Source organism: Brachyhypopomus gauderio, chromosome 13 (genome assembly GCF_052324685.1).
Source record: "Brachyhypopomus gauderio isolate BG-103 chromosome 13, BGAUD_0.2, whole genome shotgun sequence".
NCBI classification, from domain to species: Eukaryota; Metazoa; Chordata; class Actinopteri; order Gymnotiformes; family Hypopomidae; genus Brachyhypopomus; species Brachyhypopomus gauderio.
The window spans coordinates 6,063,203-6,090,783 of NC_135223.1; the positions used below are offsets into that span (position 1 = coordinate 6,063,203).

A 27,581-nucleotide genomic window follows, 5' to 3' on the forward strand; every position below is an offset into this window, starting at 1 on the left:
GCCCCCTATTGGCCAGCCGCCACAGGTGCTGAATCTATTGAAAAATATGTTCAGCTTGTTGGCTTCATCCACGCTGCCCCCAACTGTCAGTTGTCTTCTTTTAAAGCCAGTAATCTGCTTCATGCCAGTCCACACCTCCCGTATGTTGTTTTGCTGGAACTTTCCCTCCAGCTTTGTCCTGTAGGCCTCCTCGCTCTCTCTCAGTCTCCATCTCAGCTCCTTCTGCACCAGCCTCACTTGCTCCTTGTCGTTTGGAATGCGCGTTTTTTCCTATTGAGTAGCCCCTTCAGGTCTTTAGTAATCCAGGACTTGTTGTTTGGAAAACAGCGTACCTTCCTGAATGGAACAACAGTGTCTGTGCAGAAGTTGATATAATCCGTTATGCATTCTGTCCTGTGGTGGAAAGTATGACATTGTTAAAGTCCCTGGAAATTATTATTAGTGCGTTGGGGTGCTGAGTCTGGACTCTCGCGATAAACGGAATGGATGACATTGTGGTTGAAATTCTGTAAACCTCAAATGGTGAGCACAATAAAAGTCAGAAGCAGTTTGGTAAGGTAATAAAATAAAATGAATTTATTAAACATGTATGGGTTAATCCAGACAATCTCTGTTACAAACACACAAGGCATCTGCGAAAGAGAGCTAATTCCCCACTCAGAACTTTTATACTTTAATCCATAAGCACACATGATATTCACGAGGTGAACATGAGGTGATTAAATGAATATGATTGGATAAACTTGGCATAATTGGCATAATTCACACGATTGGACAAATGTATATTGGCCGCTCTCACACGCCCCATCCATGCTTGGTGGTCTCGTGATGGTCTGAGAGCCGACGTGGCCACTTCCAAGTCTAAGAGAGACTAAGAGACCAGCTGGCACCTCCAGTATGGATAAGAGCGAGGTCAGTCTAGGAACATGAAGTCCTGGGAATGGGCCGATGACGTACAGGGGAAAGACAATACAATTCTAAGGCCTACTGAGCCATACCAGGCACTGAATGGCTTCAATGTCCTACTTACATGATTAACATACATAAAGAGCACTATTCATTATGTGACTATTGTGATGAACATATACTAAATAAAGCATAGCATCAAGGAAAATGTTAGATTTTCCACCACAACGTCACACGCCACTTCCGTGTTGGCTGCTGGCACGATGTAAACAATAACAACAATGGCTACCGTCAGTTCACATGGAAGATAGTACGGACACATTCAGACTGCTAGCAGTTCAATATTAGGGCAGCAGTGACACTTTTTCAGCGTGATGTGTCCAGGATTACACCATCTGTTATTCACAAACAGTATAACCCCGCCACCCTTCTTCTTGCCGCTGAGCTCGACGTTTCTGTCCACCCTCATCGTCTGAAAGCCAGGGATGGAAACGGGATGTCCGGGATGAACGCGTGTAGTCACGAATCAGAAAAACACAGCACACTCCCAGTATTGCCGTTGGGTCCGGAGCAGTGCGCTCAGCTAATCCATCTTGTTAGCGACAGACCTTACATTCCCCATGATAACAGAGGGAATGAAGGGCTTGTAGCGTCTCTGCACTGCTTTCGTTTTGACTCCAGATCTGCAGCCTTCAGCCATCAAACATCTCCTGCACCTGCTCCCCCTGCATGAATTAATTGTGCCGTTTCTTTTGACATTATAAAAATGTGGCCATGATGTCACCCACACCTGTCTTCCTCTATTCAGAAGGTATTCTGTGATGTGTACATCCATTAGAGGTCTCAGCTTGTGTGTCATCACCAATGTGTGACTGATCTGAAGATAGTGAGGTGGCTGTCACTACAATAATAACACACAGGCAGATGTTAGATGCTAAATGTCAAAATGATAATTTAATTAAAAATACTTCTGAACGTTGAAGCATTAACTAATGCTTTTTACTCAAGTAAAAGTATAAAAGTACTGGTTTCAAAACTACTTAAAAGTATAAAAGTAATGTAAAGGGGAAAAATGCCATTAAGGACAAAAACACAGGCCGCCTCACAGGGCCTGTGGTGCGTTCTGACTATGTTACAGTGGAGGACATAATTATAAGGAAATTATAAGGAGGACATAATTAAGGAAAATATCCTTTCACAAGGAACAGATGATGCTGGGATGCAGATGTGCATGTGTAGTGGGGCTTCGGCACCTCTACGCGTGCTGCAGTCACACTGCGTCGTTGTTGACGTCATCACGCTGTTTTGTCGTCCCACGTTGGTGATGGGCTTTAAATTCAAAAACGATTATTTTCCGATTCAAAAACGATTCTCAATTCAAAACAAGCTACTTCTTTCTGCTGGTATGAAAGCAGAGTACATTTATAAAGATATTATAATTGTAAAGGTTTTATCAACAGATTGCAATAATGTTAAACACAGAAAGGTAAATCCAAGACAACATGTTTGTTTTAGGCCGACACCCAGAACACTACATTTGTTACGGTGACAGTCCCGGACCCTTCCCTGTAGGCGTGCCGCTACGTTGTCTGCGTGCTGTTATGTCCATTTTTGTACTTCCGTGGGTGTGGGTTGTTTGTGAGCGTGTTCGTGAGCGTGTTCGTAGTCTCACCTGTGCCTTGTCTCGAGATCACGTGGGTCTGTGTATATCACCTATTTAATGTGCGTTCGCACAATGTCTTGTGCTAGTCTTTGTCTAAAGTTTCGTGTCAGCGTGAGTGAGTGTCTGTTGTGTTCGCGCTCCGCCCGGAGCGTTCAGGTCAGAGTTTGTTAATAAACGTTTTGTGTTGCACCGTTCTTGCTCATCGTGCCTCCTCCATCAAGCGTGACATAAAGACGAGCCCCAAGATGCCAGGATACACCTCCACACGCAAGAAGAGGAAGAAGAAGGCCAAACGTCGTCACGGCTCTTCCCCTGCGCGTCGCTCCGAGGTGCATGAACCGGGCATGCAGCAAGACCCAGTATGTGCGAGCCTGCTGCGCAAAGCCCAGGCGGCTAGCGACGAGACAGAGGCGGAATGCTTCCGCCTGGCCGCCGCAAGGTTCTGGAGCGAGATTCCCCACGCTCCAACCCTGGCTCTCCCCAAGGAGGAATATGGGAAGCCAATAATGGTGGGGGTGGCTACCTTTGCCCTCTCTCCCCCTGAGGTCGAGTTCGGGAGTGAGGACTCCGAAGGAGAAGAGGGCAGCCCCATCCCATCCGTCCACCCGGCGCCTGCCGAGCACTCCAGCGAAGAGGAGGAGGAGGAGGAAGTCAGCCCTTCCCCTTCCGTTTACTCGGCTCCAACTGAGTACTACGGTAAGGGAGGGGAAGAAGCCAGTCCACCTCCATCCGTCCTCTCGGATCTCGGCGAACATCACGGTGCGGAGGACGATGGCAGTCCTCCCCCTTCCATCTACTTGGCTCCTACCGAGTATTACGGGGAGGAAGAAGACGTCAGCCGCCCTCTGTCCGTTTGCTCCTCGCCCTCGAAGCGCGATGACGAGAGCGAGGAGGGAGACAGCTCTGGGTGTTTGGGGGGCACCGCCTACTCGGGGAAGGAAGCTCCTCGGTCCCCATCAGCAGGGAGCAGCATGGACTGTTCACGCTGCACGACTGCCGAGGAGCCGATGTCCCTGAGCCGGAGTGTCTCGGTGGAGGAAGAGGCGATGGACACCTTGAGGGGTGAAGCAGCAGTGACCCCAGGAGCGTGAGAGGGATTCGGCGCAGCCAGCGACCCGAGGTGGGGGTTCGGCGCGCCTCTGGAGATACTGCGGATACCAGTCAGCGCACGGCGCCGAGTCCCGACTCCGGTGGTGCCCAAGAAGGCGGCCGATGCTCCTCGAAGGAGGCCACTGGGCGCAAGGTCCACGGGCGCACCAAACAGCGCAACGCGCGCTGGATGCGCAGCGCCTAGGACTGGAGGGACTCCGCCGCCTGCTCCGCCTGCTTCGCCCGCCCTGTTTGCGTTCCCAAGAGGGGTGGCGCCACCGTTAGCGCTCTGGCAGGCAGCCCAAGCGTTGTCGTGGCTGCCTGTTCCAGTCTGTGTGTCTACCGAACCCCCTGTTCCCTCTTGTGCCCTTTGTGTTTAATGTTCCTGTGTGCGTGTTTGTGCTTGTGCCATTGTTTAATGTATTGTCCCCTGTCTTCCCAGGGAAGGTGTTCTAGGGCTATTCGTGGCGGTTCCCACCGTCGGGGGAAACGGCTCTCGGAGGCTCGTTTTATTATACAAAAATACTGCTCTTTCTGTAAAAACAACAAATTGATTCGTACAAGAATTAGGCTTAGGCTAGCTGCCTATTTCTGAGAACATGCCACTTCCAGAAACAAAATTACACGTTTCTCCTTAACAAATCACAAAAATAAAAAATATATGAAAGTGCTTCCACAAATAAAAGTGCTGTTACATTAATAAAATGGGTAGGCTTATATTAGCTGCCAGAACTTCCACTTCACAGATGAAAAAAAAATATATATATATACCGTATTTTCTATAAGCCGCATATATCTACTGAACTGAACACGTTTAACTGAACTGATCAGTTTCTGACGCTACATATTATGTTATTGATTTACGTTTCTATGCATTTATAAGAGCTAGACTTTAATTATACATCACAGCAAACGGCATTATCTATGTCCATAGACACACTGGCTCAAGAGTGTTAATTATTTTAAATAAAATACACACTGTCCTCAGATTTTTTAAAAATGAGAATCAATTCTGAATCGTTCAATGTTAGAAACGTGATTCGAGCTCGAATCAATTTTTTCCTGCACCCCTACTACACAGGGGACCTTGTTAATGATCTTATGGCAGCTGGGACCACAGTCACCAAGAAAACCATAGATAACATTACGCCGTAATGGGTTATACAATCCTGCAGTACCTGCAAGGTGCCCATGCTCAAGAAGGCACATGTACAGGCCCATCTGAATTTCGCCAATAAACACCTGGATGATTCTGAGTGATGTAGAGAAGGTGCTGTAGTCAGATGAGAGAAAAATTGAGCTCTTGAGTATTGATTCAACCCGCCATGTTTGGAGGAAGAGAAATGCTGACTATAACCCAAAGAACACAGTCCCCACTGTCAAGCACGGAGGTAGAAACATTATGTCTTGGGGGTGTTTCTCTGCTAAAGGCACAAGACTACTTCCACATCAATGGGAGAATGGATGGAGCCATGTACCATAAAATCCTGAATGACAACCTCCTTCCCTCTGCCAGGACATTAAAAATGTCTTGTGGCTGGGTCTTCCGGCGTGACAATGACCCAAAACATACAGCCAAGGCAACAAAGGAGTGGCTCAAATAGAAGCACATTAAGGTCACATAGTGGTCTAGACAGTCTCCAGACCTTAATCCTATAGGAAACTTATGGAGGGAGCTGAAGGTCTGAGATGCCAAGCGACAGCCTCAAAATCTTAATGATTAAGAGATGATCTGCAAAGAGGAATGGACCAAAATTCCTCCTGACATCTGTGCAAACCTCATCAGCAACTACAAAAAAACGTCTGACTGCTGTGCTTGCCAACAAGGGTTTTGCCACCAAGTATTAAGTCTTACTTGCTAGAGGGATCAAATACTTATTTCTCTCTGCAAAATGCAAATAAATGTATATATTTTATACAATGCAATTTTATGGATTTCCATTTAGATATTGTCTCACAATTAAAATAAACATAACCTTAAAATTATACTGTTCATATATTTGTCAGTGGGTAAACTTACAAAATCATCAAGGGATCAAATAATTATTTCCTCCACTGTATATTATAAGTCACAAGGTCTGTAGTGCACTACACTTCCCAAAGAAAACATTTTTATAAAAGCCATAATGTTATTGTAAAATGTCAATGGGGGGTGCACTAGGCACTAGGCTACCTGTTTCAGCTGCATATATGCCCATTGAAAAGGAAAACATTTCAGTACAATGCAAATTTATTAAAACCATATCGTCCCAGTGGCAAGGTGGGGGCAGTGAGGGAGTGGTACATGACACATTTATTAACATGACGACAAATACACAGATGACAAGACAAATAACAACTCAAAAACCTACCCCGGTGACTTTTGATATACAGTTCAGGGTCTTCCTGGCTACCAACTTCCTCGCTAGTGCTTAATTGGGACATTTTGTTCAATTTCTCGAGTGTCTGCCATGAACATCTTCATACTAAGCTACATGTCTGCTATGTCATTGCTGGAGTGTAACTGGACATGTGTGATAGATCATGCACAAACGCAACAGGGTGTTGGAATGGTACATGTTTATACTTCTCATCCCAACAGTCAGATCACAATCTTATCTGGATGGCACGATCTATCTGGATAGTTTTTCTTTTAACTGTGTCCTGCCAAATTGAACAACAAAATATAATAGGATTAACAAGGTATAAAGTACAGATAATTGGGTAAAAATATAAAGGTGTAGGAGTAAAATGTTGACTTTTTACTAAAGAAAAGTATCAATACCCAAAATTTCTACTTAAGTAAGGTAGCAAAGTATTTGTACTTTGTTACTTGACACCTCTGCATGTGTGAATGCACTGGTGCTGCTTAAGATTACAGAGATTAGAAAAAACTCTTCCCACACTCTGAATGTTATGGCTTCTCTCCTGTGTGAATGCGCTGATGTCGCAGGAGATTACTGTACTGAGTAAAACTCTTCTCACATTCTGAGCAGTGATATGGCTTCTTTCCAGTGTGAATTCGCTGGTGTCGCTGGAGCTGACTGTACTGAGTAAAACTCTTCCCACACTCTGAGCAGTGATATGGCTTCTCTCCTGCGTGAATGCGCTGGTGTTGGTTGAGATTACTCCGTTGAGAAAAACTCTTCCCACACACTGAACAGTGATATGGCTTCTCTCTTGTGTGAATGCGCTGGTGTTCATGGAGACTGCTCATACGATTAAAACTCTTCCCACACTTTGAGCAGTGATATGGCTTCTGTCCTGTGTGAATGCGCTGGTGCAATTGAAGACTTCTCTGTTGACTAAAACTCTTCCCACACTCTGAGCAGTGATACGGCTTCTCTCCTGTGTGAATGCGCTGGTGTTGGTTGAGATTACTCCGTTGAGAAAAACACTTCCCACACACTGAACAGTGATACAGCTTCTCTCTTGTATGAATGTGCTGGTGTTCATGGAGACTGCTCATACGATTAAAACTGTTCCCACACTCTGAACAGTGATACGGCTTCTGTCCTGTGTGAATGCGCTGGTGCAATTGAAGACTTCTCTGTTGACTAAAACTCTTCCCACACTCTGAGCAGTGATATGGCTTCTCTCCTGTGTGAATGCGCTGGTGTTGGTTGAGATTACTCCGTTGAGAAAAACACTTCCCACACACTGAGCAGTGATACGGCTTCTCTCCTGTATGAATGTGCTGATGTTGCTGGAGACTACTCTGATGAGTAAAAAACTTCCCACACTCTAAGCAATGATGTAGCTTCTCTCCTGTGTGAATGCGCTGATGTCGCTGGAGATTACCATGATTAGTAAAACTCTTCCCACACACTGAGCAGTGATACGGCTTCTCTCCTGTGTGAATGTGCTGATGTTGCTGGAGACTACTCTGATGAGTAAAAAACTTCCCACATTCTGAGCAATGATGTAGCTTCTCTCCTGTGTGAATGCGCTGATGTCGCTGGAGATTACCATGATTAGTAAAACTCTTCCCACACACTGAGCAGTGATACGGCTTCTCTCCTGTGTGAATGCGCTGATGTCGCTGGAGATCACCATGATTAGTAAAACTCTTCCCACACACTGAGCAGTGATACGGCTTCTCTCCTGTGTGAATGCGCTGATGTCGTTGGAGATTACCATGATTATTAAAACTCTTCCCACACTCTGAGCAGTGATACGGCTTCTCTCCTGTGTGAATGCGCTGGTGTTGTTTGAGATTACTCTGATGAGTGAAACTCTTCCCACACTCTGAGCAGTGATACGGCTTCTCTCCTCTGTGAATGCACTGGTGTTGCTTGAGAGAACTTTGCTGACTAAAACTCTTCCCACACTCTGAGCAGTTGTAGCTTTTCTCCTTTTCCATGTTTCCTGATTTCAGCTGTCTGACATACTCCTCATAGATAAATGTGTTTATGTGGCTAAATTTGACATATTTAGGAAAGAGGACACAGCAGGAGAAGATGTGTCAATGGACATCATTGATTTCTAAAGGGAAAAAAGATTAAACAATTATGAGAAGTGTTTGGGCTCTGCACAATACTAAAGACATTCATACTAAAAACCATCAGGAGAAGAGCTAGGCTTCATTCCTTCACTAAAATGAAAACAGACAATTTGTGATGTTCAGTCTATAGACATTTATTTTGTAGGGCTCAAACTTCATAATAAAAGTTGTTATTTTCCTTCCTTTCTTTCTCATGGTGCTACAGAGCTGCTTTGCTTAGATTTAATCTTAACGCTGGGTATCGACGTAGATAATATAAATATACTCCTGCAAACCGCAGCAATCTCTGACCACTATTTAGTCCAATTCGAGTTTCATCTCAGCCTAAATACCTGCCCGTCTCCTCGGCAGTGTATAAAGCGCTTGATTAATTCATCAACAGCAACAGTTCATTGAAAACCTCCCTGACTTAACTGCTTTAGCCCACTCGCCAACCAATCCAGAGGAGTTAGATAGTCTAACTGACTGCACAGAGAATACCTTCAGATCAGCTCTAGATATAGTAGCTCCACTAAAATATAAAAAGGCTAGATCCAAAAAGCTGACCAAACTTGAAACTTAAAACAAATTGCATGCAAATTAGAGCGGAAATGGCGATCTACTAAATTGGAAGTATTCTACTGTGCCTGGAAGGATAGCATTATTGACTACAAACGGGCACTCACTAAAGCACGCTCAGCATACTTAGCCTCACTGATAGAGAATAATAAAAACAATCCTAGATTTATTTTTAATACTATTTCTAAACTTACAAAAAATCAAGCAGGCGCAGAACCTCAGATTCCAGTAAACCTCACTAGTAATGTATTTATAGATTTCTTTTATAATAAAATAGAGAATATTACACAAAATATAAAACATTTTATTAGCAGTACAACTGGTATGTCACCTGGTTTGGTCGATATTGATTTAAATTTTACATTGGGAGAAAAGCTTGATGCTTTTCATCCACTCCCACAATCAGAATTAGAGAAAATAATTTCTTCCTTAAATTGTACTACCTGCACACTAGACTCGGTTCCCTCAAAGTTATTAATCTTGCAGACCCTATTACACCTGGCACAGTAGCCAAAAATTTAGGCGTCATACTCAACTCTGACCAATCATTTGATAAATACATAGATAATGCTACTAGGATAGTTTTTCTACATCTCCACAACATTGCCAAGTTAAGAAATGCATTATCACAGGATGATGCAGAAAAATTGGTGCACGCCTTTGTTAGCTTCAGATTTGACTACATTTACGGCATTTAGCAGACGCTCTTATCCAGAGCGACTTACGAAGTGCTTTGCTTCTGATCACAGAATACATCCTAGGAAATAGTACAGATAGGCCAGAATTCAAGACACCATTGAGTCAGACTACTACTAAACTACAGGAGTCAGTATCATTACCTAGTGTTTTGCAAGTGTAACCCTGTTAAAATAAGCACTCTTGCTTATTGCTGGGTCAGTCTGTGGATTGGGTGCGTTTGCCCCTCCCACTCTCTCCCCTCCCCCCTTCTTCCCCTGTCGTTTTTCCTTTCTCAAGCACATGGTGTGAGAGCGAGTTTTGAGCTGAACGAGAGCCAAATTAGTAAAGCTAGTAAAAATTTACTTGTGATAAAGAGACCTAAAACGTCCAGTATTGGCGTTTTTCTTTTCAATTGTCGTCAAGCTGTGAGCTGAGTGGACTCTCGCCATTTTTAGTGGATAAAGTGGTGGAGAGAGGCTCTGGTGAGTTTGGACATTGTTGACTACTCGCTCTAGGTTCTAACCGTTCCAAAGCGGTACAGTTCTGTGACGTGGAGGAACAGCATGACACTGATTGGCCAGGGAGTGTCGTCACAGGTTGCGACAGGAGAGCGACTCCTCCGCTATGGACTCCTCAGCCATTTTTAAAACCCAAGGAGCGAAGTCTGTTCCATGGTCAAACGCCGGGGTATAAACTTTTCTGTTAATAATCAGTGATCAAAAAATCCAGGGCGAACTGGACGGGGCCACTAGAAATGTAAAGGTTTTTAGCGAGGTTTCCGTGCTAATGGCCACTCATGGCTACCAGCGGTCCGTTCTGCAGTGCCGGTCGGTCCAAGCTAAAAAAGCTTAAAAGCGATTACCGGGCGGTGAAGGACCATAACGGACACCGCGGAGCAAACCGCAAAGACTGGAAATGGTTCCAGCAAATGGATGCCATATACGGTCACCGGCCAGCCAGTAACGGAAGAGAAAACGTGCTGGACACGACAATGTCGGTGCTGGAGGCCACGGAGAATGGTGAGTGTATTGTGATTTCAGTTTTACTAGGCTCGTAAAAGATGTAATATGAACGTAATATGAACGCAACTATTGTAAACGCAGGAATTTAGAGCTGTGTTTGTAGTTAATGTTACCACCACAGTCACTACTGTACAATAGCTAGCTCTTAGCCTTGCTAGTTGTTAGTTAGCTGTAGCCATAAACAAAGCATGAGCAGCGATGACGTGCTACACATTTTGTGCAGTTACGCTATATTGTTGTTGCTTTCACGAGAATGCTTGTGTTTAATATTTGTTATTTTTTACGTTCAAGATTCCCCTTCCACTGACGAGGCGAGCGCCTCTTTGGAACCTCCCGCCTCCCCCGCATCATCCGAGCAGCGTGAGGAGCACATCCAGCTGCTGCTCCGTGATTGTGGCGAGGCCCGAGAACAAGAAGCCGAGCTGAGGAGAGCGGAGTTGGCGGAAAATGTTTCCTTCAACCGGGCTTTCCTCGGGGTGCTTGGCGAACTTGTGAACACCATGCGAGACAGACGCCAGTAAAAGCACACAAAATGTTGCTTGTAGTACTATAAATATTTATTTCATATAAAGCTATACATTATTTTTAGGTAATTTGCTTTTTGCACTTTTTTTAACTATAACTATATTTACATATTTTGTACTTTAAATATCTATATTTCATAATAAAGTTTGATTTCATTTGATTGTATGACTGATGCTTTTTATGCAGGGTGTGTTCAGCCTGTTTGAGTAATACCAAATTATTATCAATAATTAGAGCAACCACATACCATAATGAAGATAAAGATAAATAATATACAATAATGGTATGTGTTAAGGGGCATCGACCGGTGTTGTGGTCGCATACAAATGATGTCACGACACTACAACCTGCGCGCAAACAGCGACTCCACCCACATTGTGGTGGTCCACCATTGTAATGGAAACACAACGCGACCGTACCGTTCCGTTGCGAATCGATCCGTATCGAACCGTGCCGCGCCAAGCAGGCCCTAGTGGAAATGCGCCAATACACACCCACTGTAACGGTGGCGTACCCGAAGGTAGTGAGGGATCCATACGCAGGTGGAATAACAGGAGTTTTAATCAAACACAAGGACTGAGCAGACCCCGTAGGGAAGGCAGGCAACAGTACAAAAAGGGCAAGGCAAAAAGGAGAGTCAAAAAACCAGGCAGAGAGTCAAAAAACCAGGACAGTCCAATAGCAGCAGGCAGAGGTACAGAAGGGCTAGGCAAACAGGCGTAAGACAAGAGGGCAGAGCTAGGATCGGTAACCAGGAATGCAGACAGGATAGTAAATACGGCTTGGTAATGCTACACGGGGAGGCAATACTTCGCACTGGTCTGTGTGAGCAGAGTCCTTAAGTAGGGCGTGTATGAGTAGCCGATCAGGTTCAGGTGTGCAGATCAATATTCGGGTGATGGCGCCCTCTGGCGGTCACGGGCGTGATTGCCATTCCTGACATCAGCCCCCCCTGAACGGGTGGCTCCAGCCACCCGAGAGACACGACGACGGGGACGGCCCCGGGCCGCGGCGCAGGGCGATCCGGGTGGGCAGCGTGGAAGTCACGGAGTATGGAGGGATCCAGGACCTTGTGGGCGTCGACCCAGCTGCGCTCCTCAGGTCCGTACCCTTCCCAGTCCACCAAGTACTGCAACACACGCCCCCGTCTGCGGGAGTCCAGGAGCTCGTTCACCCAGTAGGCCGGGCCACCGTCGATGTCCAGCGGAGGTGGCGGGGACGACTGCAGGTCAGGAGACAGACTGGAGGGCTGTGCAGGCTTAAGCAACGAGACATGAAAGGTGGACGAGATACGGTAAGTAGGAGGAAGTTTAAGCTTGTAGGAAACGGGGTTAACCTGAGCCAGGACCTCGAAAGGCCCCACGTAGCGGGGGTTCAACTTCCGGCATGGTGTCTTCAGACGGAGGTCCTTGGTGGAAAGCCACACCATCTGGCCAGGTGAGTACACGGGAGCCGCCCGTCTGTGGCGGTCGGCCTGGATCTTCTGGTGGTGGATAGCCATTCGGAGTCTCACATGGGCCGCCTCCCAGGTCCGTTTGCTGTGACGAAACCAGTCAGACACTGCAGGGAGATCTGAAGGTTCCCCCGACCATGGGAACATGGGAGGCTGGAAACCTAGGACACACTGGAAAGGGGTTAGACCGGTGGATGAGTGGGTGAGAGAGTTCTGGGCATACTCTGCCCAGGGCAGGAAACGACTCCACTCCCCCTGCCTGTCGCTGCAGTAGGACCTGAGGAAGCGGCCAATCTCCTGGTTCAGACGCTCCGCCTGCCCGTTGCTCTGGGGATGATACCCCGACGTCAGGCTCACTGAGATATTCAACAGTTTACAGAACGCCTGCCATACCCGAGACGTGAACTGGGGTCCCCGGTCTGACACTATGTCCTCAGGAAGCCCATAAAGCCGGAATACATGGGAGAAGATAGCCTCAGCCGTTTCCATGGCAGTAGGCAGCTTAGGCAGAGTGATCAGTCGGCAACCCTTTGAAAACCGATCTATCACCACCAGGATGCAGGTGTTTCCTTGGGACCTGGGGAGATCAGTCACAAAATCAACGGAGAGATGCGACCAGGGCCGCTGAGGGATAGGTAGAGGCACCAGTAGCCCTGCTGGCAGGCGTCGGGGGGTCTTACAACGAGCACAAATGTCGCATCGGTTTACGAAGTCCTTCACATCCTTCTGGAGCTCAGGCCACCAGTACTTTCTCTGAAGCAGCTCCACGGTCCGCAGGATACCCGGATGCCCAGAGGTCGGGGCTGTGTGTACCCACTGCATCAACTCCTGATGGGGGTACGCCCGCCCTCTGGGGGGAATCGCACCGGGCATCAACTCAATCGCACAATCAGAGGGACGATGTGGGGGCAGAGTAGCAGCGTTAGTTTTGCTAAAGACGTCGGAGAAGTCAGCATACTCAGGAGGGAGACTAACTGTAGTCTGGACGACAGGGCTTTCAATGTTAGTCGTTCTGACTGCTGTATGTAGGCAACACTCGTGACACTTTTTGCTCCATTTAACCAGTTCTCCTGACGACCATGAAATGGTGGGGTTATGTTGAGCTAACCAGGGAAACCCCAACACTACGGGATGTTCTGGGGAGTGTATGACGTGAAATGACACCGTCTCAGTGTGTAACAGACCCACTCGCACGCTGACTGGAATGGTGCGTTCGGTGACTGCACCCGATCCGACAGGTTTGCCGTCGATCCCTTTGATATGGAGAGGAGTAGTACACGGAATCAGGGGAACAGACAGATGGGTCGCGAACTGATGGTCGATAAAATTTCCCGCTGCTCCCGAATCTACCAGGGCTGCAACAACAGGCGCAGAAACACCCCACATTACTTCTACAGGCAGAGTCATCTTACGTATGTCGTAGGGTAAGGAGATAACAGGACTCACCCTTCGAGCAGTCGCTCCGCCACTCAACGCGGGGCAGTTTGCTCTGAAATGACCTGATTCGCCACAGTATAAGCAGAGTCTGTCCTGGACGCGCCGTTGTCTTTCGGTCTGTGACAGGCGAGCACGTCCCACTTCCATGGGTTCAGGCTGGGTAGACGAGGGGGATACTGGGGCTGTGGTGGCTACGGCAGAACTCCTCCGTGACCGAATCAGATTATCTAGCCTGATAGACAGGCGTATCAAATCATCTAACGACAAGTTGTCGTCCTTACATGCTAGTTCAGCTCGGAGCGTGTCAGACAAACTCTGGCGATACACGGTAAGTAGGGCTTTCTCGTCCCAGCCGCTGGCTGCGGCGAGGGTGCGGAACTGCAGGGAGTGTTCTGTAGCAGACGACCGACCTTGGCGGAGGCGCAGGAGTTGTTCCCCTGGGTCACGACCTGTTTCTGAGTGGTCGAAGACTTCTTTGAACCTGAGTTCGAATGCAGCATAAGTCTGACCTGTAGTGGCCGTACCCCCAACTGCCGTAGCCCACTTGAGGGCTCTCCCAGTAAGCAGTGACATGACGAATGCGATCTTTGCGGCTTCAGAAGGAAAGGCTGTAGGCAACATACTAAAATACAACGAGCATTGTAACAGAAACCCCTGACAGAGACCTGGGGACCCATCGTACTTATCGGGGATCGCTAGACGCACAGGGGCGGAGTGCCCCAGACTGGGGTCTGAAACAGGTGGTGAGGGAACAGGCGGTGGCGAGGGCTGAGGCGCAGCTGACTGGGCAGTAGTAAGGGAGAGACCTTGTAGCGTGCGAGACAAGCCATCAACTGCGGATACCAGTTGGTTGAGTAGCTGTTCGTGGCTTCCCAGCATGCGTCCCTGGTTCATCACCGCGGCTTGGAGCGCTGGCAGTCCTGCTGGATCCGGTGGCGGCGAAGTATTCTCTAACGGTGGCGTACCCGAAGGTAGTGAGGGATCCATACGCAGGTGGAATAACAGGAGTTTTAATCAAACACAAGGACTGAGCAGACCCCGTAGGGAAGGCAGGCAACAGTACAAAAAGGGCAAGGCAAAAAGGAGAGTCAAAAAACCAGGCAGAGAGTCAAAAAACCAGGACAGTCCAATAGCAGCAGGCAGAGGTACAGAAGGGCTAGGCAAACAGGCGTAAGACAAGAGGGCAGAGCTAGGATCGGTAACCAGGAATGCAGACAGGATAGTAAATACGGCTTGGTAATGCTACACAGGGAGGCAATACTTCGCACTGGTCTGTGTGAGCAGAGTCCTTAAGTAGGGCGTGTATGAGTAGCCGATCAGGTTCAGGTGTGCAGATCAATATTCGGGTGATGGCGCCCTCTGGCGGTCACGGGCGTGATTGCCATTCCTGACACCCACACCACTTTTTAGTCTACCCGGGTAGTGAAGACATATAACATTTTTTTGGGACAAACTGATTCATACACGGAAAAAAACCGACATTGACTTTATCAATTTATTTTCAAGTTAAGCAGCTGTTATATACACAAAAGTCCTTATTCAGGGAGTGATGAGATTTTCATGCAGAGTTGAGCTAAATCCAATTTCTGTGAAGTTGACTGTGTGTTTCATAAAACTAGCAATTTTACAATAACTTAATTCAGGAACTTTGTCTTTTGGAGTTTTTTTCCAGTAATTGTTTTATTGACTATTGTTTATCAACAGAATTTCATATGTTTAATTGATATATCCCATTATATACATATTCAAGCCGGATTATCATTTTGTTTTATATTTCCTTTATTTTTTCCTTTCCTAGTCATCCACACATGTCAGTCCTAAAGGGATCCATTATTTTTTTGTCAATAAATACACTGTACCTCTGTCCCTGCACAACTTGGTCTGTTGCATTTTTTTCTGTCCCAGCCCTCCTTTCCGAGCCTAGAGTGTGTGTTTGGACAGTCCAAGTTCATTGGTTGACTCATCCTCCATAGTATTATCATTGTGGCCATTGAGCTACATATAACGAGTGCTACACAAGTTAGGCATTTGCCAAGAAGCACAAATAACCATAGACAGACATACAATTTAAGAACAACGGCAAGTGGTATCAGCTGAGTTAGTGCTCTGGTAAGAACTCAACAAACAGGTGAGTCTTCAGTCTACGCTTGAAGATAGCAATAGACTCTGCAGTCCTAGCAGCTAATGGAAGATCGTTCCACCATCTTGGAGCCAGGATGGAGAATAGTCTGGAGCTTTGTCTTCCATGAGACTTTAAGCATGGAGTTTCAAGTCGAGCCAAGCTTGAGGTTCTAAGTGTTTGCTGTACTACTGTAACTCATTACTGTCAGGATGCTCCGCATGCTTCCGCAGCCAGAGTTCAGAAATTTTGATCATGTCAGACCAGTCCTATCAGCCCTGCATTGTCTCCCAATTAAATTCCGTATTGATTTTAAAATTCTTTTATTGACTTATAAAGCACTGCATGCATTGCTTCAGCGCAATGAACAAATTCATGTTTGCAGGGTTCATACACCTTTATACAAGGGGAAATTAAAGCTTTTTTTTTTTTTTTTTTAAAGAAATTAAAATTTTTTTGTGGACATTAGAACTCTGGCTGCAAAATTTTGCAGGTAGACCATAAAGCAATGCATGTAATGAATGCATGTACCAGGTTTTCGGCATCTTTGAGTGAAAGTATGGGGCGGAGCCTTGCAATTTTGCAGAGATGGAAAAAAGCAGATTTCCGGATAAAATTTATGTGTGGGATGAAAGTGAGAGAGACTTTAAAATGCATGAAATATTTAAAAAAACAACTACATTTATTGATTCAGTTATCAAGCGGTATAATAACTTGTTTCTTTACTAGCATAATTTGTGTTCAAAATTGCAAGTGTGCTGTAATAGAAATCAGAAATATAGACTTCATTGGACTGCTTTCCCAGAGAAGTGTTTAAGAACATGGTGTGCTACCGAAAGAGGAAGTTTGAGGTCATCCACTAGGTCAAGGAGACTAGACAGAGAGAAGGCGGGAGTGAGGACATGTTCCAGGCAGATGACATGTTTTCTGTTCCAGACGGACAGCAGGCCCAGCTAGAAATGTTCCCCTGAGATTGCGGAATTATTCTTACATTTGATGTTTGACACACATGCATTCAATCATGCCATGTATTTACGAATGATCACCTGACTGTAATTGTGCTGATAATGCTTCACATGACCAACCAGCCCTAAGACTGTATAAAAGGGTTGGTGGTTTGAACAATAAACCAGAGTGATTTGGTAAAGTAACCAGTGTGTGTGTGTGTGTGTTGCTTTCACTAATTGTCACTCTCCGAGCTCGCATCTTTTCTTACAGAGAGACCCCGGTTGTTGTGACGGAGAATTTCCACGACAATTTTGGCGACCACGAAGGGACCTCCTGAGTGAGGATCTGACTCATCAGAGAAAGGTACTTCACCAGCGAGGTTTACGAATCATTAAGGCAAAAGTGTGAATTGTTTTAGATGCCTGTTGTGCTGCAGGTCACCCGGACGCCGTAGTGTGTATCCACAGTTGGTGGATCAAACTAGGGAAGAGAGCAGGGCGGCCGATACTAAGACAGGGTAGTCTAGTATCTAAAAATCTCAGTTGCAGCGAGGCTGACTGAGCGCTTGTGGTGACGACCACTGATAGCGTAAGGGAATAACTAGACAAGGGTCGTTATTCGCCTAGAAAATTCGTACCGGTACGTGAAAAATAGGCGCCCAGCGTAGGAGTTCGTGGCGGGTGCAGCACAAAGTCAGGCCTAAATTTATTTTTAAATAAAAAAAGGTCTCTCGGTAAGAACTGAAAATGGGGAACAGAAACACAAAACAAAGTAAAGGGAAGCCTGAGAATGTTGCAATGAAATATACACCACCCAACGTTAATTTTATGATAAAAAATTATGGTGCAGAAAGTGTTGAACAGTTTCCAAAATGGGTTTCGGACTTTGGTTTTCCAGCTAAAGGGTCGTTTAGCTCAGAGCAAATAAATGCATTAAGAGATAAGCTGGCTGAAGGGGAAAAGCAAGTAGATAGGAAAGGTAGACGCAAGTTTTGGGCTGATTGGAAGGCAGTTGGAATGTGGCAGGAAGAAGCAGGTAAGAGAATCAGGCAGGCAGGTCCGTCTCAACCATCTCAGTGCTTGAAGTTGCAGGCTGATCCCGACCTGGACGCTGCCCCCCCGAGACCTCGAGCCAATCCAGCACCACAGAGGGACCCGCCAGCGCCACCACCGCCACCAGCAACACAAGACGAGCAACCGGGCCAGGCGCAGCCACCACTCCCTCAAGAACAACACCATCAGCGAAAACCTGACATAAAGGTCGAACCGGGAGTGGAAGCGCAAGCAGTAACCCAAGTGGCACCCATTCCACTGTCAGCACCAACAACAGCAGCGGCACCAACTCAGCTGCTGACGCTGCCATCAACACCAGCAGCACCTACTTATCTGCTGGCACTACCACCAACATCAGCAGCCCCAATCCAGCTGACAATACCACCATCACAAGCGGCACCGCCCCAGCTGCTGGCTGCCCCATCAGCACCAGCAGCAGACCCGACCACAGCTGTGAAATTTCAACTCCCCTCACCGATTTTTCACTTCCCCCCGCCTCCAGATCAAGAGACACTCAGAGCAGCGGCGGGGGGTCAAGCTGACCCTTGCGAGGACGACAGCGAGGACGACGCAGAGAGTGATCAAGATGCAGAAGAAGAACAAAGCCGCGGGCTCACTCGGACTGGGGCCAAGTTTCGGAATACAGGCCTCATCAAGAAGAAAAAACAGAGGCCCTAAATTATCGTTTTGGTGAATTATCTATCTATCTATCTATCTATCTATCTATATTTGTGTTAGAAGCATTTGATAGAAGCATTTGTGTTTCTGCTTGTTTGTGATCTAAACAGCAGGCTTGAATCTTGCAAACAATTCACTTTTAGAGGAAGCATCAAGTTACATTGACCATCACTTACACCCTCTGGTGGAGACCTTGCCCTCCTACATAAAAAAATCTACATCGGTGTTGAATGTCATGAACAGTCTCAGAAGTGTGGATTTCGATTTTTTTCTGTGCATGGATGTAGAATCTCTATACACCAATATATCACATGACTCAGATATAAATGCAGTTAAGTTTTATTTAGAGAGTAACGACACTGAGGAGAGAGAGAGAGATTTTCTGTTACTACTATTGGAGTGGTCACTGACCCACAACAATTTCACCTTCAATGGTGACTATTACCTACAGCTGTGTGGCACTAGCATGGGCTCTAAGTATGCTCCCCAATTGGCTTGTCTCTTCATGGGTTGGTGGGAGGCCCAGTTTGTCTACAATGAGACAAACAATCCTTTTTTTAATCATTTAATATATTACGGTCGTTATATTGATGACATTCTTATCTTATTTAAAGGAACTGAAGCCAATCATCTAGCATTCCACGATTACATCAACAACACACACCCTTGTGTGAAACTGACCCTAGAGCACTCCAAATCAGATATTCATTTTTTAGATCTTACCCTATATAGAGACCTCAATGGGTGGATCAATACTACCTTATATCGCAAACCCACTGATGTCAACTCTATTTTATATTTTAATTCGTTTCATCCACATTTTATGAAGCGAAACATCCCGAAAGGCCAGTTTATAAGGACATGACGCATCTGTAGCTCAGATAATGATTATAGTGAACAAGCCAACATGATACAAGATAGATTCACTCTGAGAGGTTACGATACAATTGTAATCCAAGAGGCACGGGAATCAACGTATGAGAAAGCTAGAAGTGAACTTTTAACCACAGTAAACGAAATGTTGATAATGGGATGAACATTAATTTTATCTCCACCTACAACACATTATCCTATAAATTTAAGAGGATTATTATGAATAATTGGGAAATCATTAAAGCAGATTCCTCCCTCACACCACTCCACCAATACACCACTAGATGCGTTTTTAGAAGAGCTCCAAATTTGAGGGACAAGCTTGTTCACAGCCATTTCAGGACCAATAACACTGCATCTTGGCTCTCAAAACCGACAGGTTGTTTTAAATGTTTTAAATGTAATCACTGTAATAAGGTAGAACAGTGTAAATCTTTTAAAACACACACAACAGGGAGAGAGTATCAGATTCGACAGTTTATAAACTGTAATTCTTGCTTTATCATTTATCTTTTGAAATGCACCTGTTTTTTATGTGGGGCAGACCAAAAGACGGCTACGTGATCGTTTGTGGGATCATAAGTATGCCATCGGAAAAAAGAATACGGATTATGCTATGGCCAAACACCTCTCTCTCGCCTCAGAAAGAACCACTCATGCCATCAGCATTATCGGCATTGAACAAGTGGCCCCCCTCGTTAGAGGGGGGGACCGCCTAAAAAAATTGGCACAACAAGAAACGCGATGGATTATTAGGCTTCAAGCTGATAAATATCCTGGCCTCAATGATGAGGTAGATTTTAAGTGTTTCTTGTAAAGTGTCAATCACTATTTGTTTTTGTAGCATTTCTTATTTCTTTTAGACTTAGGCCGGTTCCACTCTCCCCCTTTTCAGTCAGATGGTACGGTCCTGGGAGCAAGGTGCCCTCGGATTGGACATCACAGTTGACATCATCATCTTGTTTGTGCTTTATAAGCTCTGTGAATTTTGTTACTTGCCATGACTTTACTGCCCTGTTGAAGGTGATTTGGTCACCGAAACCGGTAGGCATTAATACGGCAGGTCCATTTTTCAATAAAGGACCTTTTATTCTACTTTTTACCCTGGGTGTGTTGCCTGTTACCACTGTTTTCAGATCAATTTCTGAATTTAAAATAATTTATTTCAGTTGGTCTTATATAATATTCATATTTTCTGGGATAATTAATTTGGGTTTTCATTGATTGTAAGCCATAATCAACAACATTAACAGAAATAAACACTTGAAATAGATAGTTTATTATGAATTTATATATGGGTTTCACTTTTCGTATTGAATTTCTGAAATTAACTTATTGATGATATTCAAATTTTTTTTAGATGCACCTGTATATGTAGTCTACAGGATTTAATATGTTCAGCCAGTAATATCAAAATATAACGCAATACAGCTTGGCCAATTGCCTGCCGTTTCCACAAAAAAAGTGGAGATAACATTTTTTCTCAGTGTTTTCCCACCACATTATTAATTGAAAGCTGCGTCTGATTGGTCAGATGTGTGGAGCACACGCTTGACATGCGGGTAGTGGAGACATTCTTTGCTGTGTTCTCTGAAACAATATGTGGTAGTATAAAAGAAACACCCTTTAAAAACAGGGGAAGGAACATTTACCTGACGAATTGTAATGTTGCATTGTGTTCCAGGTTTGAAAAGTGCTAAAGTAGGCTAAAATACTTGAAAATATCGAAAATGTAATTGTATTTCGTTTCACAACAAATAACTATCTGACTGAATCGATGTGATAAAAAAGCGAATTATTTTGAATCAGTTCGAATATATGTATAAATATTTAACTTAATTAAGTTTAAGGTGCTGGGAAATATTGAAAATGGACCTTGAAAATGACGTACAAGTGTTTGAATTCCACCTTCGAAACATGACTTTGTTCATTGCGCTGGCAGAAGCAGAGCAATACGCGCAAGGAGAGGCAGAGACAGCGAGGCACCGAAGGACAAATAAAAACGACATTGGAAAAAAACTGGAATTGCGCATAAGCGCAACGACAGGGAGGTGGAGAGACAGCGAGATACCGAAGGAAAAAAATGGCTGGCTCCCTGTTTCAATCGTTCAATTCAAAGAGCCGGCGAACGACACGTCACTACTCTACTGTATGGTGTTAATTTGGGACAAATGTTTTGTTCATTTGAAAATGAGATCTGAAACTGAAAGTTACAGTGTTGAGCCTGAACATCGAAAAATACCACAATCGATTCAAAATAAAAATAAGTGAAGCAAATGTTTTTTCAGTTTAAATACAATTTTGATTCAATTCTGTATTTATTTTGAATCAATTATTTTTTTTCAAGTTTCAGGTTGCTGTATATTTTGATATTTGAGGTTTAATGTATTTCAGATTTCAGACTTTTTTTTTTCAGATTCAGATCTTATTTTTTTGAGTTTCGGATCTTTTTTTTTCACTTTCACATTTTTTTTTCCAAGTTTCGAAGCTGTTTTTTTCAGTTTCAGATCTTCTTTTCAGTTCAGACTTTTGGCCCCGATCTAACGTGAGGGGCGTGGTATTAACGGATAGGGGCGTGGCCAAACGAGTGACACAGCAAATCATTCCTGAGAGCCTTCCACAATGTTGCCTGATCAAAAAATGACAGGCTTTTACACTTTATATTGAAATAAATGCAGCAATGAAAGAGTCCTGTTAAGCGAGACTGTCTGGAAAGGATTTATGTTAATAACTTAGATACACTGTGATGATTGTTCAGACTAATGTTTCCAGCTTTGCACCCAGCACTTCGCGCTCGTCACTGTTTTGTACGCAGCGCGGTGACTCCATACGCCTGCCTCTGCTGACAGACATCTAAAGACTCTTTGGTGACTCTGCGTATCGGCCACTCGTTTAAAATCATCCCGACGAGCTCCGAATCACCATTTGTTGAAATGAAGATGGTTCATAACTTTTGTTTGAAAATTATGTTGAGTGAAATACTAGCCGACATCCAGCTAGACAGCTCTATATTACTAGTTCAGAATACTGTTTAGCGATAACGTCGAATTAAGATTATAGGAGGGTACGTGAATCTACAGTGGTAGACCGTTAACGACAGCACTAAATTTAAAGGGTTTATTATTTTAGATGTATGGTTATCAGTGAATGTTCCTACACGCCATCAGCGTCATTTAAACCTCTGCGAGCGAGTGGCATCGCATTTAGTATTTGTGCAATTTGTAGTATATTTCGCTTTGTATTGGTTTCTATTGTTAGTCTAGATTACGTCTTATACGACCCCACGATGTCATGGGTCTAGATTTGGGGTGTGTGGGGTAGTAGCATGTGCGTAGTGGACAAGATGAAATTAAAGAAGAACGCGAAAACCAGACGGATACGTAAGAAAACTTTACTGCAGAGTGGTAATGGGTATAAGCCTTTTCTACGCAGCAAAACACTGAACAGACACGTACGTACAAAAATACATGATTAATAACCAAGGAAATAAAAACCAACCAAGGAAAGGAGCAGTAGACGGCACCAAAGAAAAGAAACAAACAAAATATACTACACTAAGTTAACAAAGCAAGACTCACACCTTACTAACATAAAGAAAATATATCTACGACGATAATCTCAAACAAATATACATACACGGTGCCCGCCTCTATACTGGTGTTTCTTATATAACATCTCTGCATGGGTGTCTATACAAGTGTGCACATGCTACTACGTTCTTACTCCATGGTGGCGATTTTCACAACACTATTCATGACAATTCATGACAAAAGCCATCGCACAAACCCTCACCTCTCGCATGAGAATCATGAGCTACAGTTTCTCAAAAGTCACACACACAACCATAAAGGCAGTAAATGCTCGCGTCGCCTCCCGGCAACTTCCAGCAACTCCGTCATGCAGATTATGAAGCCGAAGATCCGCCCCCTCATCCAAATCACGATCTTCGATTGGCCGACAGAATCCACCCGTAACCAAGCAATCTATCTGTTAAACCAAAACTAACCGAAAGAGAAAACAACCTCCCCAAAATCCACAGTTCACGTAACACCGCAGCATCAGCTATCAACCACCGAGCGGCTACTGCCACTCATTGTCTACCACTAATCTAAACTCGACATTATCGTTAAAGAGTATGTGTTCTGTATGAGAGTATGTGGTGTGTGCATGGGCAGTGGCGTGCACAGACATTTTGGGGGGCAAGTGCTGGGGGGGGGGGCACTTTTTAGCGCACGTGGAACAATTCATTATTAAAAAATTACAAGCGCATGTTGAATGAAATTTGACTTTTATTAGTAACATTCTCTAAACGTGAATTTTCAATGGAAAAAGTCACACCGCCAACTGATAAAATCCATATACAATATTAACTATATACAGTCATTGTTAAGTCCTTCAGTTAACTTCTGTTTACCCTCCACTGTCTGCAGGCATTGTTGCATATATTTTGCAATTATTAAATCAATATAGGCCTACAATTAAGACAGTAAAAAGACCAAAAAGTAGGAGAAGGAGTTATAGGCTACTGACTGTTGTCATTACACGAATGCAGATGGGCATTTTTCACAGGTAATGGGGAACTTCCCGTTTCTTCTTTCACAAATGAATGTGTTAATTTATGTTGCCTAACAAAACCTATACAACAGAAAACGTTCAGCTTAACACATAGATTTGCAAACTCTACCTTAATTATTTGTATGTGGTCGTCCTCACGTTATCTATCACTTATTTGGGCTAGAGCGAGTAGTTTATCAGGTGACCATCGGCTAAAAATGCTTAGTAGTTTGGTGCTGAGACATTTTACTGCACAACAAAATGATTTCACGTTGGGCTTAGAGGGCAAACGGTACGATTTGACTTGATGTGTATGTGACCTGGCTGGTGGGGACGGGAGAAGAAGTCTATCTGTGACCGTGCGTGCTGTGCTGAAGTCCGTGTGTCTTCTATTATATTAACGTAGTTAAGTTAATGTTAAATGTGAAACCCCTTATATAAAATGCTCTTCTCAGCAAGTGTGTCCTCCCATTAATAACACTTTACCCCCACGTCACAACATAAACAATAAAGATTTATTACAGATTATTAATCAGTGAACGTTCATCACGCCATCAGCGTCGTTTAAACCACTGCGAGCGAGTGGCATTGCATTTGTAGGATTCGTGGAAATGAAGATGGTTTATATTTTTTGTTTGTTAATTTATGTTGGGTGAACGATTCGGAGCTAACCGACAGCTCCAAACTACGAGTTCAGGATGCTGTTTAACGATTATGTCGGGAGCCGCTCGGCTGACAATCTAGACTAACAATAGAAACCAATACAAAGCGAAATATACTAAAAATTGCACAGATACTAAATGCGATGCCACTCGCTCGCAGAGGTTTAAATGACGCTGATGGCGTGTAGGAACATTCACTGATAACCATACATCTAAAATAATAAACCCTTTAAATTTAGTGCTGTTGTTAACGGTCTACCACTGTAGATTCACGTACCCTCCTATAATCTTAATTCGACGTTATCGCTAAACAGTATTCTGAACTAGTAATATAGAGCTGTCTAGCTGGATGTCGGCTAGTATTTCACTCAACATAATTTTCAAACAAAAGTTATGAACCATCTTCATTTCAACAAATGGTGATTCGGAGCTCGTCGGGATGATTTTAAATGAGTGGCCGATACGCAGAGTCACCAAAGAGTCTTTAGATGTCTGTCAGCAGAGGCAGGCGTATGGAGTCACCGCGCTGTGTTCAAAACAGTGACGAGCGCGAAGTGCTGGGTGCAAAGCTAGAAACATTAGTCTGAACAATCATCACAGTGTATCTAAGTTATTAACATAAATCCTTTCCAGACAGTCTCGCTTAACAGGACTCTTTCATTGCTGCATTTATTTCAATATAAAGTGTAAAAGCCTGTCATTTTTTGATCAGGCAACATTGTGGAAGGCTCTCAGGAATGATTTGCTGTGCTGTCACTCGTTTGGCCACGCCCCTATCCGTTAATACCACGCCCCTCACGTTAGATCGGGGCCAAAAGTCTGAACTGAAAAGAAGATCTGAAACTGAAAAAAACAGCTTCGAAACTTGAAAAAAAAAATGTGAAAGTGAAAAAAAAAAAGATCCGAAACTAAAAAAAATAAGATCTGAATCTGAAAAAAAAGTCTGAAATCTGAAATACATTAAACCTCAAATATCTAAATATACAGCAACCTGAAACTTGAAAAAAAATAATTGATTCAAAATAAATACAGAATTGAATCAAAATTGTATTTAAACTGAAAAAACATTTGCTTCACTTATTTTTATTTTGAATCGATTGTGGTATTTTTCGATGTTCAGGCTCAACACTGTAACTTTCAGTTTCAGATCTCATTTTCAAATGAACAAAACATTTGTCCCAAAATTAACACCATACTACTGCTGTAATTCTTTTCGCAATCAATGTAGTTAACGTATCATGCAGGGGGGGGGGGGGGGGGTGCAAATATCGTGAAACCGATATTTGACGAGCAAAAGTCACCGATAGTCACCGATGAATAGTGATAATTTTGGTCATACCGCCCAGCTACTCTGTGTCTTACCAGTTGCTGGTTATCGCTTGTCTCTTGTGTGTAACTTTCCCAGTCAGTGGTTCTGTCCGTGTTCACCGAGATGTTTGTTACTGTAGTATCACCTGGTTGTTTTCAGTAGCCTTGTTTGATTTGTCTGTGTGTGGTTTGTAAGTAGTCTTGTTTGGTTTGTCTGTGTTTCATGTCTTCTTTGTTGTAGTCTTCCTTGCATGTGTGTTAATAAATTATTGTAAATATTAGATCTCCTGCATTTGCGTCAAGCCTGCTTCACCGAGTCGTTACAAGGACATTAATCTCAGAATCTTCTGCGTAAGCCTTTAAAGAAACTATTTTGAGCTTTATGTAGTTAAAGCTAATGTACTGTATAATAAAGCTATATAACTGTTCAAATTAATCCCTGTTTAACCAGTTATGTTCGTGTTCAGTGAGTTATTCCTTTTCGCTGGTGTATTATCAGAAGCGCACGTCAATAACTATAATAAAACTACTAGCAAACTACTACTAACTAGCTTTTTTCTTAGTCACTGAGCTACTAAACAAAAGAACCAAATGTAGTAATATTTGTATAGTAACAAATATCTGGCTGGGTTAGTAAGCGGTATAACATCTATTATAAAAACAGCTTACAACATTGAATTTTCGACCAACTTAGCCATGACACGAGATTCAATCGTGAGGTACCGGTGTTACGGTAAATTCAGTTCCCCCTGTGTTCTCAGTGTTAAAGGAGGTACAGATAGTTCAAATGTTACTGTGTGAAATGGTAACAGATATATAGTTTATCAGCATGATTACTGCAGCTGAATATCCACGCTAGCTGAACTGGGTTGTGTTGAAACACTGTAAACAATGCTATGGATTAAAAATATAAAGTAAGAAACGTTCCAAGATGCAATTATAACAGCGAATGTATATGAAATAATACTACAGACTCATTACTGTATCATATAATGTAGTTTATTCATATCAGCAATGATTCATGCTCAATACACCATCCTCACTGGAGTCTGAACAGAGTAACATAGCTTTACATAAACGCTATAAAAGATTAGACCTCAATGAAACACTTTGGATATACGGAGTGGAAAACGAAATGAAATCTAGCTCATCTTTAATATTAAACCCTGTTATAACAACATTCTTATGCTTTTAAGTACGAGTTTATATGGATCTATTTCAAACTAAGTGAGAAACCGCTTACCCGGAGGAACAGAAAGAAATACAAGAGCAACAACGAGAAACACTCAGAGCCCGTCTGAGCCTCCCGCAGCACTACGTCATGATTTCGACATGCGCACTGTAGGGGGGACTGAATTTACCGTAACACCGGAACGAACAAAATTATCTGGTTAAAAATATTACTTGTTAGTGTTACGTACTACTAAGTTAAGTACTTACAGAAGGTCAACCAGTAGTCCAACACGTCCAGACACCAACACAGTAGACTAATAGATGCAACACAACTAAACGACGGATGCTGATATTAAGGTTAAGAAACCTGTGGTCTGAAATGCCCGATGGTGACGGTAGG

General features: G+C 43.9%; 1 protein-coding gene across 1 annotated transcript; it reads right to left on the reverse strand.

Annotated features, from left to right (window-relative positions):
• LOC143473460 (uncharacterized) lies at nucleotides 1–27,581 on the reverse strand. The gene is made up of 2 exons (XM_076970468.1): nucleotides 27,449–27,581; nucleotides 1–8,122 (listed from the first exon to the last, which is right to left on the reverse strand). The coding sequence occupies exon 2, from the start codon at nucleotides 7,998–8,000 to the stop codon at nucleotides 6,552–6,554; it is 1,449 nt and encodes a 482-aa protein (XP_076826583.1). The 5' UTR covers nucleotides 8,001–8,122; nucleotides 27,449–27,581; the 3' UTR covers nucleotides 1–6,551.